At 33.6% G+C, this 19,725-nt stretch overlaps 3 protein-coding genes across 3 annotated transcripts; 2 read left to right on the top strand and 1 right to left on the bottom strand.

The window, feature by feature from the left end:
- On the top strand, positions 4,394-7,192 carry LOC109359018 (serine/threonine-protein kinase-like protein CCR1). Its single transcript, XM_019603516.1, has one exon. It carries the CDS (start codon positions 4,625-4,627, stop codon positions 6,956-6,958), a length of 2,334 nt encoding a protein of 777 aa, XP_019459061.1. The 5' UTR covers positions 4,394-4,624; the 3' UTR covers positions 6,959-7,192.
- Positions 8,939-11,458, top strand: LOC109359840. The gene is made up of 5 exons (XM_019604534.1): positions 8,939-9,139; positions 9,257-9,401; positions 9,543-9,749; positions 10,866-11,094; positions 11,194-11,458. The coding sequence occupies exons 1-5, from the start codon at positions 8,939-8,941 to the stop codon at positions 11,456-11,458; spliced, it is 1,047 nt and encodes a 348-aa protein (XP_019460079.1).
- Positions 18,245-19,453, bottom strand: LOC109359838 (uncharacterized mitochondrial protein AtMg00810-like). Its single transcript, XM_019604533.1, has 3 exons — positions 19,217-19,453; positions 18,936-19,120; positions 18,245-18,845 (listed from the first exon to the last, which is right to left on the bottom strand). Exons 1-3 carry the CDS (start codon positions 19,451-19,453, stop codon positions 18,245-18,247), a joined length of 1,023 nt encoding a protein of 340 aa, XP_019460078.1.

The raw sequence follows: 19,725 nt of genomic DNA, 5'->3' as shown, positions 1-19,725 counted from the left end.
ATATATATTTATAATAACCTCAAACAATAACCATATATACTTACAAAACCATAACTAAATATATATATATATATATATATATATATATATAACTTCATTACAGTAATAACTATGTATATAATTAAAAAAAATGCGTGTAAATCACACACTGAACTTATGGCAAGAAGGAAAATTAATAAAAATGTATGTGTCTAGAGTTATGGATAAAGGTATGCATTATATATGCCCAATAATATATAATTTATATATTTAGTATATAATATTTCAGCATTTAAAAGTAAATGCAAAATTTATATATATAATATAATTGTATTGATATACTATTGATCAAAGAGTATCGCATTAACTAAATTCTAAATCAATTATTAGGCAAATCACAAATATGATGGATGAAATATATAATTAAAACATCATAATGTATATATATAGATTCTGTAACATGTAAACCATACATATGGCAAGTGTAAAAAAATTGGAACTGATCATTATATTAATTTCATGATACAATTTCTTGTGGGGTATTAACATAAAAGCAAACAAAAAAAATATATAATCTATACGATTACTTTATGTCATTATGTGTAACACACATGAAAAAATATTGCAGCTCAAATAATCAATTTAAAATTCTCAATCTTTATAACATGATAAATAAAATTCTCAAAATAAAATTAGGATTCATACAAAATTTGGAAAAACAATCTTTATGGAAAACTATAAAATTCAAAACCTACACTCTGATACCAGTTGTTAGAATTTCTTTATTATTGATGAAATACCAAACATAGGATCTTAAATCTCATAATTCTCACACATAATATAAAACAAGGATAAAAAATTATATATGAATCCATGTTCAGATCTATTATTTTTGTATGCATTTGGAGAGAATTTTGGTATGATGATCTTCCTCAACCAAATCCTGAATTTCTTTTGGGATCTTCGTTTTCTCTCTAATGTGGAAGGGTGTGTGATTTGGTGTATTGGGAACCATAATTGTTTCTTAGGGGTTAATTGTTCCTTAGGCGTTAATTGTGCTCATTATCTCCTATATGTCAATCATTTTGGTATCTACTCATTAAGCTCATATTGTTATTAGTTTTAGAAGTCTTATGAATTGTCATAATAAAATCACTTATTTTGTCAACCCAAAATATAACCAATAAAATTATATTAAATATATGTGTCCACCTTAATTATAAATTAGGAATATAATGTAGTATATCAATGAATAAGTTAATATTTGAGAACAACTATAACTTAATTAAGTGATGTTAATTTCTGCAACGTTTATTGGCCAAAAGGCATTGAAGTGCACACTTAAGCGAAAAGTTGCACTTACTTCACTTACATAAGAAGGGGAAAGAAAGAATCATAGATGAGATCTCTTTGTCCTTTAAAAAAGTTTACAGAACTAACACTCTATCTTGGAATGGATCTAGAAGTTAGCTGTCTTGTTCATTCTGTAGTGGACATTCACATTCAGCAATGCCACTTTCTTCGCTTGTCACTGGGCCCATCTCCCTGCATAAATATAAAATCTCTATTAGGTACGTGCACCCACACTGAAACCTATGCATTCTGACAAGAACAGTATTTATTTTATCTTTCTGCTTTCTGGAGACACCCACCAATGATTAACAAAATTATTAGTAGTAAACCAATTGGAGAACTAGCCATGTTGCACTTATTTCACTATTAAAAGAAATTAAACATCAAGTTCGGTAGTCAATTACCGTAGTGGTTGACTTCATAAACATTAGAGTGGGATGTAATTCATACCCTAGACATATAAATACATGTACAATGTTTAAAATACACAAAATTATATATTATACTCTACATATATAAATACACAAATATACTAAAATATATTAAAATATAAAAAATTAAATAATTATACTTTTTAAGTTTTGACAACTTGTATTTGACACTACGAGGAGAGGGTGTGGCACTGAAGGTTGTCATGAGACCATGATTGTGCAATTGCAAGAGGGGGAAGAAGCTTTCCTGAGAAGTGATTATGTCGGATTGTGATTGATATGAGAGTTAGTGGCTAGGAAGTGATTCATTGAAAACTGCATAACATATAAACAGAAAAAAAGAATTTCACTAAACGAATGGGAAAATTAAAGTAAAGAAATTGTGGTTGACTCTTTAGTTTTTTCTGAAGCAGTAATGTTTTTTTACGTGTATTTTTAAAAGGGATGAGTGTTTTACATAAAAACATAAAAAAATCAATATCATGTACAAAAAAAACAGAGACACGGAGAATATTTCCACATTAAAATTAGGGTTCCATCACGTTGGAATCGGGTTGGAGCGCGATTCTGCAGCTAATCAACCCGCGACAACTAACCACATTGCTATACTACGTTTCATCGTGGGGAAGGTCAACAACGTCTATGATATTGCTATCGCGTGCAATCGACTATCTAGAGATTGATGTTAAGAAATATCTGGGGGAGAAATTGTTAAGTAGTCTTAATCGAATTTGTTTTTCTATTCTATTAAATGTGATATTTGTTTTTTTGTTAATTGACAATGTACCATTACTCTTATTTAATTTAATTTCAAATTAGTTGTAATATTGTAATTGTTGTGACTTCTACCATCTCACAATTATTGTGACATAAGCATTGAATTAATGTGATATCACTATAATGTAACAGAATTGCAAAAAACTATACTTAGACTATATCAAATTAATAAAAAATTATTCTTAAAAAAATCGTGTTTTCTCAGCCATGATCACTTCACAATGGTAACAATAATTGCAATTATAATAAACCACAACCATAATATAAAATATCTTACAAACAATAAAATATTTGAAAGTATATTAAGAATCTTCAAGGGGATGAAATAAAATTACTCACTTCTTTTGCTGTAAGTAATTTATATTCTGACCTATAATAACCCTGCACTGAGGGATCTTATCTTGAAGATATTTTTTTAATATTTTATTGTTTAGATGTAATAATATCCATATTTTTTTTTTCTTAAATAAGATTTAAGACTTTTTATATAAACTGACGGGAGATATGGAAATATTATATAAAAATAGAAGTATTGACTGAAATTAAGGAATCCTTTATCATCAATTTAATAATTGAGCAATGGACCATAATTTTAAATGGTAATATGATGGGGACTTACAATTTGGAGAACTAAAAGGATAATTTCCGAAAATCAATACAATAAAATGGTTACAAACTTTGGAAAAAAAATTGCTATTTTGTCTAATATTTATTTATCCTTTTAACACGAATATATCATTTTACTTGTCAAGTTTTGTTTTTGTGTACCGGAGGATATTTGTTCCAAAAGTCCATAAAGACAAAAAAAAAGAAGCAAGTATTTATAGGAAAATTAAATAAATCACTTCTTAAGACAATAGATACACAACTTCCTAATAAAAGCTTCTTCCTTTTCTGGATATTTGAACAAGTGTTTATTGACACTGTTAGTCTAGTAGCGTAACATTTCACTAGATTCTAGAATAACCAAAATATTAAGAGTTTCATTCATGTGAGTGAGGGAATCGTCATGCACCCCAAATAAAATTAGTTTCTTATCCAAAAAGATTATGAATACTTATATTATTGTTAACACAGTTTTTCATTATTTTTACCAAATAAAAATAATTTTTTCTTTACTAAAATAACTGGTATACCAAAAGATAATGCACTTTGAGTAATTTAATGTAGTATGCCAATGGAGACGTTGATATTTCATTTCACAACAACTATATCTTAATACAAGTTGTGGTAATTTCTGCTAAGTTTATTGGCCTGAAGGCATTGAAGTGCACAATTACGTAAAATGTTGCACATAATTCACTTATAAAAGAAGTAGCAAAGAAAGAATCATAGATTAGATCTCTTTGTCCTTTAAAAAATTAAATAGAACTCAGTATATATTGTAATGGATCTGGAAGTGGCTGTCTTGTTCACTCCGTAGTGGACATTCACATTCAGCAATGCCACTTTCTTCTCTTTTAGATACGTGCATGCACCGACACTGAAACCTACTCATTCGGACAAAAACAATATTTTATCCTTAGCGTTCTGGAGATAGCCACCAATGAATAATTAAAAATTATCATTTAAATACAAAAAAAATTAAAAAAAATATAAAATAACATTTTTATATTATTTGATGTAATTTGATTAACTAAAGATAGAGTAAAAAAAAATTGTGACATAGAATCTATGTTTGTAGTAAGCCAATTTGAGAACTAGCCATGTTGGTAATTCTTTGACGGCTTAACCAAGTTTAAACACTAAGATCAAGGTTACGAAAGAATTCTCCCGGAAGAAATTGTTAAATAATCTTGGAGGGAGATAGCTTATTGTTATTTTCTATTAAATGTGAAATTCGCTTTGCGGTAATTGTGAATGTATGATTTCTCATGTTTAGTATATTTTAAATTCGCTTTACTTGGTTACATTATGTTAGTAACGGTTCTAATAGAAGCCATAAAAATGGCGACACCCACGTTGTTTCATCGTCATCACCCATAACACTCATCACATTCACACACAACCTCTTACTTGAACATCAACAGAAGCAATCACCTAGTCACATTCACAGCCCCTCATGAAAAAATATCCTAACTTCAATGCCCAATTCAACCATGCAAAAAACTCTGTTCCTTCTTCTCCTTCTGCTCCTTCTCTGTGCCCCAAATACACATGGGTTTGGTTCCATGGGACCAATCTCTGCATCGTTCGGAAAAGATGAGTTATTCTGTGCCATTGATGCAAGTGGTAAACAAAATATCATTTGTTGGGGAAAAAACACTACATCACCTTTCTCATCACAACCTTCATCATCTTCTTCTTCTTCTCAGTCTTACTTCACAAGCATCCCTGCCATGTCAGCACTATCGGGTGGAGAAGGATTTCTTTGCGGCATTTTAGCAAACACCTCACAATCATACTGTTGGGAAGTTAGTACTACAACAACAATGATATCGAAACCGGGTGCAGATCTTGTTTTGGTACCTCCGGCGTACCGGAACACCGCTTATTCTCACATCGCGGCGGGGAAGAATCACGTTTGCGCCGTTAGAGGATCATACTTCGCCGATCATGATTCCGGCACGGTTGATTGCTGGGAACTGTCTAGAACATTGAACAACACGTTAATAGCGATACATAGCAATTCTTTCAATGACCAATTTACTAGCAATCTTGTACTAAACAAGATAGTTTCCGGCGAAGGGTTCACCTGCGGCGAGGTTCGAGATGGTGGACTTGTTTGTTGGGGACCGGAATCTACTCAATTGGGTGTTTCCAATTCCAACATGACAGGAAGTTTTTCTGTTTTAGCTTCTGGTAGAAGCTCAATTTGTGGAGTTACAAATGGTTCGGGTGATTTGAAATGTTGGGGTGAACCGAGTTCGTTTTCGAATCCTCCTCCAACGGTTGAGTTAATTTCGCTCTCAGCTGGGTCTAACCATTTTTGTGGGATCCGGAAGGATAACCATATAGTGGAGTGTTGGGGGAATTTGAATTCTTCGATGGTTCCTAAAAGTTATGGATTTATGGCTATTGCTTCTTCTGATTACACCACATGTGGTATAAGGGAAGCAGATCTTTTACTTGATTGTTGGTTGGTGAATGCTTCAAAAACCGATTTTGATCCACCGTTGGAACTTTCTAGTCCTGGTTTATGCAGGGGTAGTGAATGTAATTCTGGCGAGTTTGCCTTTAACGTGAGTGTGCTCAATGAGCCGGATTTAACTAGTCTATGTGTTAGACAGGATTTGAGGATTTGTTCCTCTTGTGGATCAAATTGTTCTCAAGGTTTCTTCTTGTCTAGCCCCTGTACTCAAAATTCGGATAGAGTTTGCATTGCTTGTTCTCTTTGCCAGAACAGTTCTTGTTATGATGTTTGTGGACTTCATTTTCATCATTCATCGCTTGAATTGCATTGGCATCATTTGCGTAGATTGGTTCTTATAATCGGGTCTTCTGCTTTGGGTTTCTTTCTTATTTTGATTTGTGGGTGTGTTTTACCACGTTTGGTTGGCAATAAAGGGAAAAAGAAAAATTCCAAGTCTAGCATAGAGGAAGATGAAGAGAATGTTGGTCTACACACTTCTCCTTCTATAGCTTCTTGTCCTGGTGTACCTCAAGTTTTCAGGCTTTCAGAGCTGAAAGATGCAACGAATGGATTTAAAGAGTTTAATGAGCTCGGTAGGGGAAGTTATGGCTTTGTTTACAAAGCTACATTGGCAGATGGGAAAGTGGTTGCTGTTAAGAGAGCAAATGCTGCTACTATAATACACACCAATAACCGCGATTTCGAGATGGAGCTGGAAATTTTATGCAAAATCCGTCATTGTAATATTGTTAATTTGTTGGGCTATTGTGCCGAAATGGGGGAGAGGTTGCTTGTGTATGAGTATATGCCTCATGGGACACTTAATGATCACCTACATGGTGGTCTTTCGCCTCTTAATTGGAGCCTCAGGTTAAAGATAGCAATGCAGGCTGCAAAGGGACTCGAGTACCTGCACAAGGAACTAGTCCCACCAATTGTTCATAAGGACCTAAAAAGTTCAAACATTCTTTTGGATTCAGAGTGGGGGGCTAGAATTGCAGACTTTGGACTTCTTGCATCTAGTGACAAAGTTCTTAATGGGGACCTTGAAAGCGATGTTTATAACTTTGGGATCGCTTTACTAGAGATTCTAAGTGGAAGAAAAGCCTATGACATAGACTTTTCGCCTCCAAACATAGTTGAGTGGGCAGTGCCTTTGATCAAACAAGGAAAGGCGGCTGCCATAATTGATCGATATGTAGCACTTCCAAGAAATGTTGAGCCTTTGCTTAAGCTTGCGGATATAGCTGAGCTCGCAGTTAGAGAAAATCCAAGTCAGCGTCCACAAATGGTAGACATAGCATCTTGGTTGGAGCAAATTGTGAAGGATGGATTGATCTTATAGTATTTGGTCAATATCCGTGTTAGAAACTTGTTTTGGTCCATCTTTAATATTTTTTACATAAAATTGCGAGTAACTATCTTTTGCAATTGTAAATTGTTTTGAGCATGTTGTAGATTATGTCCCAGGTTTTTTTTTTATATTTTTACTTATCTTCACAAAGTGAAGAGGATGGCATTGTTGCACAACAGACATTTTTTTTATCTGTACATGGTTATAAGAAAAGTTTTCCTTTCATATGAATAAGTTTGATAACTATCTCGAGGCATTAATTTTCATGTATTATAAAAGTGACAAAATTAATCATGGTCGGAGCATCAATTCTTTTGTTCTGGCTTTAGTAATTCAATAAATGGGAAATTTTTTTCTTGCTTAAAATCATTAGTCTGGTCATTTAGCAATCGAGAAATTTAATTGTCTTACACAATGATTCAAATTGCGGATATGACACCATGCAGTGTGACACCAAATCACAATAACATAGCCCAACGGGCCACAACACAATCACATTAGACTACATTTGGGCTACATAAAGTCGCATCAAATTCAAAAATATATTTTTAATCACAAAATAGTTAACACCCCAACGACTGCAATCCATATCGCAATGACCACAATCATAGTAATTACAACATGATCGCAATTGTGATCATAACTGAGGGGTATCATACCACACTTACTATATCCCCATTATCTTTATTGTGCTTGGTGTTCAGCCAGTCTCATTTCGTCAACATAAAACTACATCTTCTTAAACCATTGGGATCTTTGTAAAGGGTCAACATAAATCTGTACCATTGGGACCAATGGGACATGGGAGTAGTGTTCTGGTGCACAAGGGACATGGCTCTTCTTATGCGGGTTTGACCAAAATGGAACATAGTGCACATGCCTATGCAGTACCAAGGAAGCTATTTAACTGACTTTATAAAAGAGGGAAAAAGATTTGGTGTCCCAAATAATATATGAGACATAAAAATATGTCATGTCAATTAAAAAAATAAATATTTATTATTTTTTCTATAATTACTTCAATATTAGTAGTTTGTGACATACTTTGAGTTACAGTTTGAGGCAATATATCCTTATAAATAAAACAAATAAATAAAGCAGAACTTTATTTTGATCATCTTATAGCTTAGGTACACATATAAACATGACCAACATATATATTCCACAACAAATGTAATGAAGATACAAAAGGATAATCAAACTTTATTCTAACCCAATTTAAATACACCCAAATGTCTAATAATATCTCCTCTCCAATATATACATTAAACTTGTTAAAATAGACGTGTTTTTTTTTGTTTTAGATCAATTAGTTTAGGTTAGCTAGGTGTATTTTTCACTATATAAACTCTTGTGTTCTCTCCCATTCGTAATTAATTGAGAAATAATGAGAATAATGTGAAGTTTTCTTTCTCTCATTCTTCTCTTTCATTAAGCTTTTCATTTCTCAATATTCTTGATTTATCAAGAAGATCATTCTTTCATGACTCATACCAAACTTAATCTTAGTATCAGAGCGATAATTATTGTTTTGGTGGCTTCAACTTATACTTTTCTACCAAGATTCATCAAAGATTCAACAAAGAATCATCATTCTGCCATCTTCTTTGTCTCCATTATTGAGTTTAATACATTGTAATTCCATAGCTTAGACCTTTGGAACATGGTTTGGGCCTTGTATGATGTATAATTGGATTTGTAGTTGAAACTTACTATAAATAGCAGATTGACTGTTAATCAACAACTAGAAGTTTCCATTTTTTACATACTATTCATCGTCTTCCTTTCTCTCCATTTTAAATTGGTTTTCTTTCTTTCACAACACTCAATTTGCTAGTTCTAGTAGTGGTATCAAGAGCCATATAATAAAGGAGCCTATGGTGGTGCCTTCGACGATCCAAGGAGATACAGTGGCAGGAGTTCACGGTGGAAAACAAACAAGGATCAAAGAACCAATTTAGATGAAATAAGATGACAACCTCGATTGGATTCACTATGAATCTACCCATTCTTGATGGTAAGAATTTTGATCATTGGAGCATTCAAATGAATGCTATTTTTGGATTTCAAGAATGTTTAGATGTTGTGCAACAAGGAGTTCAAGAAGTAGATGAGAACTCAATTGGAGTAGAGAAATTGGAATTCAAAGATGCCAAGAAAAGATATTGCAAGGCAACCTTCTTAATACACCAATATGTGGATCATGCCAACTTTGAAAAGATCTCTACTGCAACATCTTCCTAGGAAGCTTGGCAAATCCTAGATAAATGTTATTCTGGTGGAGTGAAGGTGAAGAAAGTGAAGTTGCAGATGATGCACAGGAAATATGAGTTGTTGCAGATAGAAGAACAAGAAATCATAGCAGATTACTTCACAAGAATTCGTACCTTGACTTATGTAATGAGAAGTTGTGGTGAGAAAATACCTAAACAAGGTATTGTAGAGAAGATCCTACGAACACTTTCTGCCAAGTTTCATCACGTTGTTGTTGCAATTGAGGAATCAAAATATCTTGAAAATCTCAAGATTGATGAGTTATAAGGCTCACTTGAAGCACATGAGTAGAGATTTCTAGGGAGGCTAACAAATAGACAATCTCAACAAGCTCTAAATGCTCAGTTCAAGAAGAAAAAGAACTTTGAGCACTTTGACAGATACAACAAGGAGAATGGCAAGTGGCATTCAGGGAAGAAGAATGAGGAAGAAAAGTTAAGCCATTATAGAAGAGGATTTCCAAGGAGCAAATCAACTGACCTAAACTCTGATGTTGAGTCAGGATATGGTAAGAAGGGAAATCATAAGTTCAGTGGAAAGAAAATGAGGGACAAAAGTAAAGTCCAATGTTTTAGCTGTAAAAGATGGGACCACTTTGCATCAGAATGCTAACTCAGGATGAGGGGAAAGGACGCAGAAGCCAGTTTGGCCAAAGAAAAAGACTCTAAGGTTTATGACTTGGAGATAAGTGGTTCAAATGAGACGTTGCTAATGGTCACTACCAAAAGTGATCAACAATTCTCATCCAACAATTAGTACCTAGATACAGGGTGCTCAAATCACATGACTGGACACAAGGAATAGTTGATGTCCTTTGATGATTCTATGAAGACAAGGGTAAAATTTGAAAATGATAGTTACATCACTCTAGAAGGAATTAGAAGGATAATGATAAAAAGGAAAGATGGCACTACTTCATATATCTCCAATGTTCTTTATGTACAAAAATTAAGAACAACTTGATAAGTTTGGGCCAATTACTTGAGAAGGGGTACAAAATGAGAATGGAAGATGGGATGTTGAAGATTTTCAACGAGAAGAGAGTTCTTATCTTGAAAGCTCATCTTTCACATAATAGGACCTTCAAAATTGGCATCCATCTTGGTGACAACAAATGTCTAGAGACCGTAGCAGAAGATACATGGACATGGCACCAAAGACTTAGTCATCTGAATTTCAGAAGTTTAGAAATGCTGAGCCAAGAAAGGTTGGTGACTAGATTACCTAACATAAAGACTCTAATTGAGTTGTGTGAAGAATGCATCACAAGCAAGCAGTCCATGAACTCTTTCAAAACACATGTACCATCTAGATCAACAAAACCATTAGATGTAGTATATATTGATGCATGTAGACCTCTAGAAGTTCAGTCTCTTGAAGGGAACAACTACTTTGTGACCTTCGAGGATGAATTACTTGAAAGCTACAAATCTACATGTTGAGGGTGAAAAATGAAGTCTTCAACAAATTCAGGAGCTTTAAGGCATTGGCTAAAAAGCAATGTGGCAATTAGCTAAAGTTTCTAAGAAGTGATGGAGGAGGATAATATGCATCTCATGAGTTCCATAGATATTGTGATAAAGATGACATTACTCATGAATTGAGACTGTGAGACTTGTGATAGCTATTGCAAACTCAAAGAATTGGAGCCTAGGTCAAATGGATGTAAAGTCAGCCTTCTTGAATGGCCCATTGGACATGAAAGTTTTTGTATCACAACCTCTTGGCTTTGAGGTACCTAGTCAAGAAAATAAAGTTTACAAGCTACATAGGGCACTCTTTGGGCTGAGACAAGACCCCATGGCATGGAACAAAAGGATAGATAGTTTCCTTATGAAGCAAGGCCTTCTCAAGTGCACTAGCGAACATGGAATCTACATAAAAGGCTCACATATAGAAGCATCAATAATCATATGCTTATATGTAGATGATCTTTTGATAATATGATGTAGAAATGAAGAAATAGAGGGCATCAAAAGAAGGCTGAAATCAGAGTTTGAAATGTCTGATCTAGGCACATTCACATACTTCCTTGGGATTGAATTTGTGAGAACAAGCAAAGGTATACTGATTCACCAGAAGAAATATATCTCTGATGTACGGCAGAGATTTGACATGTTTAATTATAACTCATCTCCTACACGAGTTGATACTAGAAATGTCTTGTGCATAGGAAGTCCAAATGAACAAACAGTGGATGTCACTCTCTATAGCTAGATGATAGGATCATTGAGATACATATGCAACTCTAGACCAGACATAACATATGGTGTTGGCCTAGTTAGCAGACATATGGAAGATCCTAGACACTCTCATTTGATTGTTGTTAAGAGACTATTTAAATACCTAAAGGGAAGCATTGACTTTGGAGTATTGTTCCATGTCAACAAAGACAACAAACCAAGCATAGTGTATGGTTACACTAATACAAATTGGAGAGGAGACAAGGATCATAAGAAGAGCACCATAGGGTATTTCTTTAAAATTGTTGAAGCCTGTGTCAGCTAAAGTTCTAAGAAGCAAAAAGTGGTGGCATTCTCATCATGTGAAGTTGAATACATTGCAATCTGACTGGGTGGTTGTCAAGGACTATGGCTGCAATCCTTGCTGAGAGAGTTTGGAGTATGTTGTGATGATTTTGTGCTGCTATTAGTGGATAATAAATCTACAAATAGTTTGGCTAAAAATCCAGTGTCACATGGTCGTAGTAAACACATAGATACTAAGTACCACTTCTTGAGAGATCAAGTGGAGAAATGAAATCTAAGGCTGGAATTTTGTCCTTCAGAGGATCAGCAAGCAAACATTCTAACAAACGATGAAAGAGAATTTCGAAAAACAAAAAAGGAGGTTGGAGTTCTTAGTCAAGCTAGTTTGAATTAAGGGAGAGTGTTGAGTTTAATACATTGTAATTCAATAGCTTAGACCTTAGGAAAATGGCTTGGACCTTGTATGATGTATAATTGGGCATATAGTTAAAACTTACAATAAATAGCAAATTGGTTATTAATCAACAACCAAAAGTTTCCATTTTTTACGTATGTTATTCATCATCTTCATTTCTCTCCATTCTTCACTGATTTTCTTTCTTTCTTTCACAACACTCAATCTGCAAGTTCTAACATCCATAAAGAACTATGTCATGTTGATCATCCCGAAATGTCATTTTTCATGGGTCTTAGAAACAGAAAGTGTATGTTCACTGCACCCCATATCTAACAAGCCAAGATTTCAATAGGTTCTTTTGGCTTCTTAGTTTGTTCACTTTGTTACAACAACCAAATTTCCTACATCAGTGATGTAATTGCTATGAATTATGCTCAAAAGCATTGTTGCACAATTGGAGAGGTCAACATCATTATGAGGAAGAACATTTTCAGTGTCATTATGACAAATTGAAAATTTGTCGCCAGAAGGTTACTACAACAGATGATGCATTAGTGACTGCATCTATGATTTGCAATCATGAAGTGCTAGTTTATTTTCTACATGGAGTCCTGTGCATCACACTTCAACATTGCTCCAAGGTTCAACTAAAGTATTCAAAGTGGTGAGTTTGATCCATCTTCTAAAATTTAGGTTGTCATAACCCAAGATTTTGTGTACATTTCATCTTTATGTTCTTTTGTATTTTTCATCTTTTAACACTCAACTACCTTTATTTATTTATACTATATTTTATTTACTACTCTCTCATTAAACACACAACATTATTATAGTGTGTATTTTACTTCATTGAAACAACATTAGGATCAAGATTAAGATATTTTTCTCTCTCTTTCATCCAGTATGGTTGATTTGGTTGATTAAGTATCTATCAAGATAGATGACTAAGTTTTGGATGAAGTTGTTTGTGCCCATGGTGGTTAAACATAAGAATTGCTTCACATTTTGTTTTCAAGTCTGGGAGATCAAGATTTGCTCACCAGCAAGAGGAGGTATTATGGCATCTATGGTGTTCAACACATTCATTTCAAGCTTGGAATGTTTGATGCATTTCAGCTTGCGGGGCATGTTAAAATAGATGTGTTTTCTGTTTTAGATCAATTAGTTAAGGTCAGTTAGTTAGGCTTATCTTTCACTATATATATTCTTATATTCTCTCCCTTTCACAATTCATTGAGAAATAATGAGAATAATGTGAAGTTTTCTTTCTCTCATTCTTCTCTATCATTAAGCTTTTAATTTCTCATTCTTCGTAATTTATCAAGAAAATCATTCTTTTATAATTCATCCAAACTTAAACCTCTCACAAATATACAAAGATAAGATAAGAAATAATCAAAACTTATTTCACATCTTTAGCTTTAAAATAAAATGTACTCAAAAAATATTCATATTGTTATTGTTGTTGTTTTTGAAATGAAAAGACTCTTATACATTAGCAAAAGCTTTTTTTCTGTAATTATCCATCTATTTGGGTAAAATAATACCTTTTTGCTCTTACTTTACTCTAGAGAATTAATATTCGCTTTACAATTTCAAGTAGTTAATTAACAAATCTTGGGATTGAAATATCTTGAAGCCTCAAATTTCTTGGGTTATCGTCTCCTAAACGTCCATCTTAAAACGAATTGAGTTCCTCTCCCCCTAAACGAAATGAGGGGAAATATGATTTTGTGATTTTAAAAATTATTTAATTAAAAAGTAAGTAAAAATTTGAATCCTTAAAATTAATTGTCACTTGTTATTGTCTTTACCCAATATTGGACCCTCCAATACTTTGCTGTAGAGGATCTAGACCCCATAGAACCAACTCCTTATGAACACCAACTAAGTCCATGCTTGAACTCAGATATCAAAATTGGCTTTATCATCATGTCTAGTGGATTATTAGAAGTACTGGCTTTTTTCACCATTACTGGACCTAAAAAAATGACCTGTCCAATAAAATCATATAAGACACAGATATGTTTGGTTATTTCACAATACATTTGATTTTTGGTGAAATGTATGGCACATTAGCTATCACAATATACTATTGTAATATCTTGTTCCAAACCCAATTTTCATACCAAATTTCTAAGTTAGATAGCTACTTTCATTTGTGCCATATATTTGATGTGTGTGAAACTATACCATACTTATGATATTGCACCAATTTGTTTGATTAAATATGATCTTAGATTTAAATTGCGGTACAATATTGTGATGCGACCGTAATATTGCGATTGCGATGACTGCCGCAACCACATCATACTACAATTACAGTGTGATTCCAAATCACAATTATGCGCCCACATTGGGCCACAATGTAACCGAATCGGGCCACAACGCAACTGCATCAGACCACATTTGGACCACATTAGGCTGCATCGAATTCAAAAATAGTTTTTAATCACAAAATAATTTATACTGCAATAACCGTAACCCGCATCGCAACAACTGCAATGACTGTAACAACAACCGTTACCGGAATCGTGACTGCAACCACAATTTAAAACACTGAATATGATTCTTAGTTTAGCTTTTATATTATTTCTTCTTCTTCATGTTAAGAAGGCAAGCCATGAAGATAAAAAAAAGAAACGAAGGAAGAATCATGTCGTGGAGCAAGCTAGAGCAAAGAAATGCAATTGGTAGAAAATAAGTGAAACACGGCTCGCGCGAAAATGTAGTGAGGCACGACCATGTTTCCTCATCAGCAAAAATGTCCAAGAATTACGAATGCAACCACAACTTGCCCTTTTCCCTTTGGCAATAGGTGATGTGCAATTAATTGCCTGTTCATTTTATTGAGTATTGTGGTATGTTTGTTAGTATCTTTATCCATGTGAGTTCGTTGGCCACTTGTTCACACCTCGTAGGTATATAAACATGACCAAACTTAAACTTTTGTTCATAAAGAATAGTTTTAAGATTTTAGAGGGTAGAGCCATTGGTAAGAGACTAATAAAGGGGTTTGATTGAATCCTATTCCAAGAGTGTAGGTATTGGCTTCAAGAATACAAGTCTTATGTTTAAAGAGAAAACATTACCTATAATTGGATCATTCACCTCCACAACTTAAATGTCGTTGAAGAATGCAATAAACTAATTCATGGACATCAAAATGGAAAGTTTATATGCCGGGGACAGATTTCCTTATTTGCATTTAATCTCTTTCAATCCTTATCTCATTGGACAAAAACTTAGGTATAGTATTTTAGGTACAATTAGTACTGATGGCCAATAGTAGATGGATATGTGTAATTTTTTATCTCATCACTAATTATTGTGACCCAATTTTTGGCTATGTGATCTCTTTAGAATCGTCACTACATTTTATGGTAAAAAAATATAGAAAATGTCTTTTAGCCCAATCAATTGGGTTTTGGATTGTTGATATCCAGGTTTGGGAGTCGATTACAGATCGAGAAATGTATTAGCATCCCGTCCGTCCATAATAAAATAGTACCCTAACTAAATACGCTTAATTAAAATTACATTGTCTAAAACAATATATATATATATATATATTTTTTATTTTTGTGTCTCGCAAGATAAGATATTGCTCTTATGCAACCCTAAATGCTTTACGGAATCAAGACTATGTAGTTCTAGGTTTTAAAATGATTTGCTGGTAAAATAATTATCTCTTTAAAAATGGTGAAGCAACAGAAACTAATGTCTGCACCACATTCCACTCCAAAGAGGTTTGAAAACAATTATAGTAAATTTTAGTTTTTATTGTTAATTTAGGAATTAATTGAGTGAAAAGAAGCATCGTAACATGACCGTTCAAAGATGATATGAGGACAAGAAGTGTTATCACGACCTGCCTCCATCCTTTCATTAATCCCAAAAAAGGTTGTAATTTTTTATAAGACTAATAATATTGTCAGAAAATATATTTTTTTAATCAAGTAGTTTTTTGTTATAAGTTATATTTATTTTTTTAAAAAAAGTTTTGTGTTTTTGCTGATCACTATTTTAATTAATTACATAAAAACAAAAAAATTAATTTAGTTGCTAAGAAATATATTAGTTGATTGTTAGCTACATTAATAGAATTTTATCACTCTTTTCTATCATAAGAATCCTTTAATTTAGGACTTTAACATTATGATATTCGCATGTGATAGAAGAATAGAGTAAGGAATACGTGGTTCCATTTGTGTTTCCCTTTATGTACTTTCTGGTTGCTTTTGTTCTCACCTCTCCGACTTTCCTTTATGCGTTCATTTTCCTTCATTCTTTATACGATACTACACTTTCCTTTCTCAACCACCAGTACTTCTATAATTCTCACTTTGTATTTCTATTCATGAGATAGCAAAGAATGAATTGAATGAGATATTTTTCTAATGCATGAGTGCCTCTATTTATAGAAGGGTTTTGGAGGAGTTATTGGAGAAAGTAACTCCTCCACTTTCTCGGAAACTACCCATGAAATGAGATGAGAGGAAGTTAATAATACTCCCACTAGTTTGATCCATCACTTATCAACCATCATCACATTAGGCACTTTTATTTTAACTATTAACTTCCAAGAATATGGACCACTAATTAGAATTAATCTAACAATTATGACAACGCAAGTCTCATTATTGCTCTAAAAGAAGAGGAAATTAAAGAGGGGGTGGTGTGGAGTTGTGGCAGCAGAAAAAGCCTAAGTCCTGATGGATACAACTTAAATTTATTAAAGAATTTTTGCACTTGATGGAGTGTGATTTTCTAAACATCTTCAAGGAATTTCAGGAAAATGGTAGAATCATGAAAGGTCAAACTCTTCTTTTGCATGTCTCGTACCTAAGAAGGAAAACCCGCTTATCCTTAATAAGTATAGACCAATCTCTCTAATCATCTTAAGAGGGTGATGATTAAAGTAATATCAGCCAACCAATCTGCTATTCTGAAGGGAGACAAATCTTTGATGGAGTGGTCATTCTGATTGAGATAAACAATGACTCGAGGAAAAATAAGAAGAAGTTTGTTATTTTAAATATAGATTTCGAAAAGGCAAATAATTATGTTAATTGGAGTTTTGTTGACCATATAATGCACCAATTTCGTTTTTGTGGCAAATGAAGATAGATTATGAAATGTGTCTCAACCGCCTCGTCAACAATTCTAGTTAACGATAATCCCACCAGTTAATTCAAGATGTCGGAGGGTTTAGAATTTGAAAACAAAATTTTAAAGCCAGTATGGACTACCAACGTATTCATCTTATGCCCATTTTAATATTTAAAATGAATGAGTATCTATAATGATACTAGCATTTATTGATTGCATGGGGATATTACCAACCAAAACGCACTTGCCATCCATATATATACATGCTCTTTATGTAAAGGGTCAAAAATTGACCATAAACTATTAATAAAGGGCAAAGTAGAGCATGCCTTCATCTGGATTTGCGAGGAATGATCATTTTAGGAAGAGAAAACAAGCACTTTATTCAAATGACATAAAAAAGTATAACTTACCAATTAAGAAGAGTATTCGATCTAACAAAGCATACATCATGTACTTGTGACTTTCATGAATTTTCCAAAAAATAAAACCTAGTTTAGAACAATTTAACCCTTGTATAATTCATACATCTTTCAAAGCATGCTATCATATCTTATTAACATATAATAGAACCAAGAATTGCATTTTGGATGGCATAGGGATACTCAAAGGTATGGTTACTACAAACGTTAGATGAATAGTTGCATAAATAGTTGTTAAAGAACATGGTATCCCATCTTGAAAGTGAAAGACTCTTGAAAGAAGATAAATTGAAGAATCTTGTATATTAATTTTCAGTGTATTTAAAAAGTAAAGAGAAAAAGTTATTTATAGAAATAAAGTGGTTAAGAATAACCAGAAAAACTAACACCACTACAACAAACTTGCTAAAAGAAAAATTGGGGTTGAAAACAGAAAAGTGACTAAGGCCCATAAAAGAACTTAAACTAAAGTAGGTGGTGCTATGCCTTTTTTAGTTTCATTTTCTCCAATGGCTTTAGGATTCTTATGGCTGATTTTCACATCTAATAACCCCCACAAGCTAGTAGTTGAATGTGTAACATATCAAGCTTGGAAAGGAGAGTTGTAGAGACCAGGGGATAAGGATTTGATAAATATATCTGCTAGTTGAGATGAGGTAGGAATGGAGAGAAGATGAAGGAGACCAGATTGAACCTTTTCTCTGACACAATGGCAATCAATCTCTATATGATTAGTCCTTTCATGAAGGACTGGATTAGCAGCAATGTGTAGAGCTGACTGGTTGTCACAATAGAGCATCACAGGTTGAGAATGAGAGATATGCAAGTCCTGAAGGAGATAGATGAGCCATTGTGCTTCACATGTAGCTAATGTCATTGCTCTATACTCTACTTCAGCAGATGATCTTGATACCACTTGTTGCTTCTTGATTTTCCAGGAAATTAGAGCATTCCCAAGGTAGAAGCAATATCCTAAAACTGATCTTCTAGTGTATGGGCAGCCTCCCCAATCTGAGTCAGTGTAGACTTTTATCTTGAGCTTTGATTCTGCAGAAGAAAAGAAAACTTCCAAACTGATGGATCCTTTGAGATATCTTAAGATTCTCTTGGCTCCATCTAGGTGCATATTAGTAGGACAAGGGACAAATTGACTAAGATGACCAACAACAAAGCTGATATCAGGCCTGATATGGATTAATTATAACAATTTCCCCACTAGACTTCTATATAGACTAGGGTCAAGCATCATGGTTCCAGATTCAGAATGTGTGAACCTCCCTGCATACTCCATGGGAGTGGAATAGGGTTTGTAGGCAAGCATACATGTCTCCTCAAGGAGATCAAGGGTATACTTTATTTGATAGAGTAAAATACCCTTATCAGATCTTGCTATTTCCATTCCTAGAAATATTTTTAACTCACTAAGGTCTTTAATACTAAATTCAACATTTAACAGTTTCTTCATAAAATCAATTTATGTCATATTATTTCCAGTTATAATAAGAAGATCAAGACTTAATGAAAAGGGAATGATCAGCCATGGATTTAATTTAACCTGATTGTAGGAGAACATCAGTAAGCTTGGCATGCCACTGCCTGCTTGCTTGAGACCATAGAGTGACTTCTCTAGTTTACAAACAAGGTTGGAGTGAGGAACAATGAGCCCAGGTGGGACTTTCATGTAGACATTCTCCTTCAAATCTCCAAGAAGAAAAGTTGTAATCACATCCAATTGGTTCAGGTACCAATTGTTGACAACAGCAATGGATAGTATGGCCCTTATTGTGGTCATTTTGATAATAGGGCTAAAGGTTTCCATGTAGTCTATCCCGTCTGTTTGGGTGAAGGCTTTGGCAACAAGTCTTGCCTTATACCTTTCAATCTAACGATCAAATTTGTATTTTATTTTGAAGATCCATTCACATCCTATAGCTTTCTTGGTGCAAGGGAGGGTAGTTATAACCCATGTCCCATTTTCATTCAGGGTAGTTAGTTCCCTTTGAATGACATCTCTTTAGCAGACATATTTAATAGCCTCATTATAGTGTGATGGTTCAACATGTG

The sequence above is a fragment of the Lupinus angustifolius genome, chromosome LG11 (genome assembly GCF_001865875.1).
Source record: "Lupinus angustifolius cultivar Tanjil chromosome LG11, LupAngTanjil_v1.0, whole genome shotgun sequence".
NCBI classification, from domain to species: domain Eukaryota; kingdom Viridiplantae; phylum Streptophyta; class Magnoliopsida; order Fabales; family Fabaceae; genus Lupinus; species Lupinus angustifolius.
Note: the sequence above shows the minus strand (reverse complement) of the source record. Positions and strands in the feature narration are given on the sequence as shown.

Excerpts from the sequence above, each read along its gene's own strand:
- LOC109359018 (XM_019603516.1), top strand. The coding sequence starts at position 4,625 with ATGCCCAATTCAACCATGCAAAAAACTCTGTTCCTTCTTCTCCTTCTG.
- LOC109359840 (XM_019604534.1), top strand. The coding sequence starts at position 8,939 with ATGACAACCTCGATTGGATTCACTATGAATCTACCCATTCTTGATGGT. Across the intron at positions 9,140-9,256 it reads CCAAGAAAAGATATTGCAAG|GTGAAGAAAGTGAAGTTGCA; the intron begins GCAACCTTCTTA and ends GGTGGAGTGAAG. Across the intron at positions 9,402-9,542 it reads TGAGAAAATACCTAAACAAG|GGAGGCTAACAAATAGACAA; the intron begins GTATTGTAGAGA and ends AGAGATTTCTAG.
- LOC109359838 (XM_019604533.1), bottom strand. The coding sequence starts at position 19,453 with ATGACCACAATAAGGGCCATACTATCCATTGCTGTTGTCAACAATTGG. Across the intron at positions 19,121-19,216 it reads TGATGTTCTCCTACAATCAG|AAACTGTTAAATGTTGAATT; the intron begins GTTAAATTAAAT and ends GATTTTATGAAG. Across the intron at positions 18,846-18,935 it reads CCCATGGAGTATGCAGGGAG|GCCTGATATCAGCTTTGTTG; the intron begins GTTCACACATTC and ends AATCCATATCAG.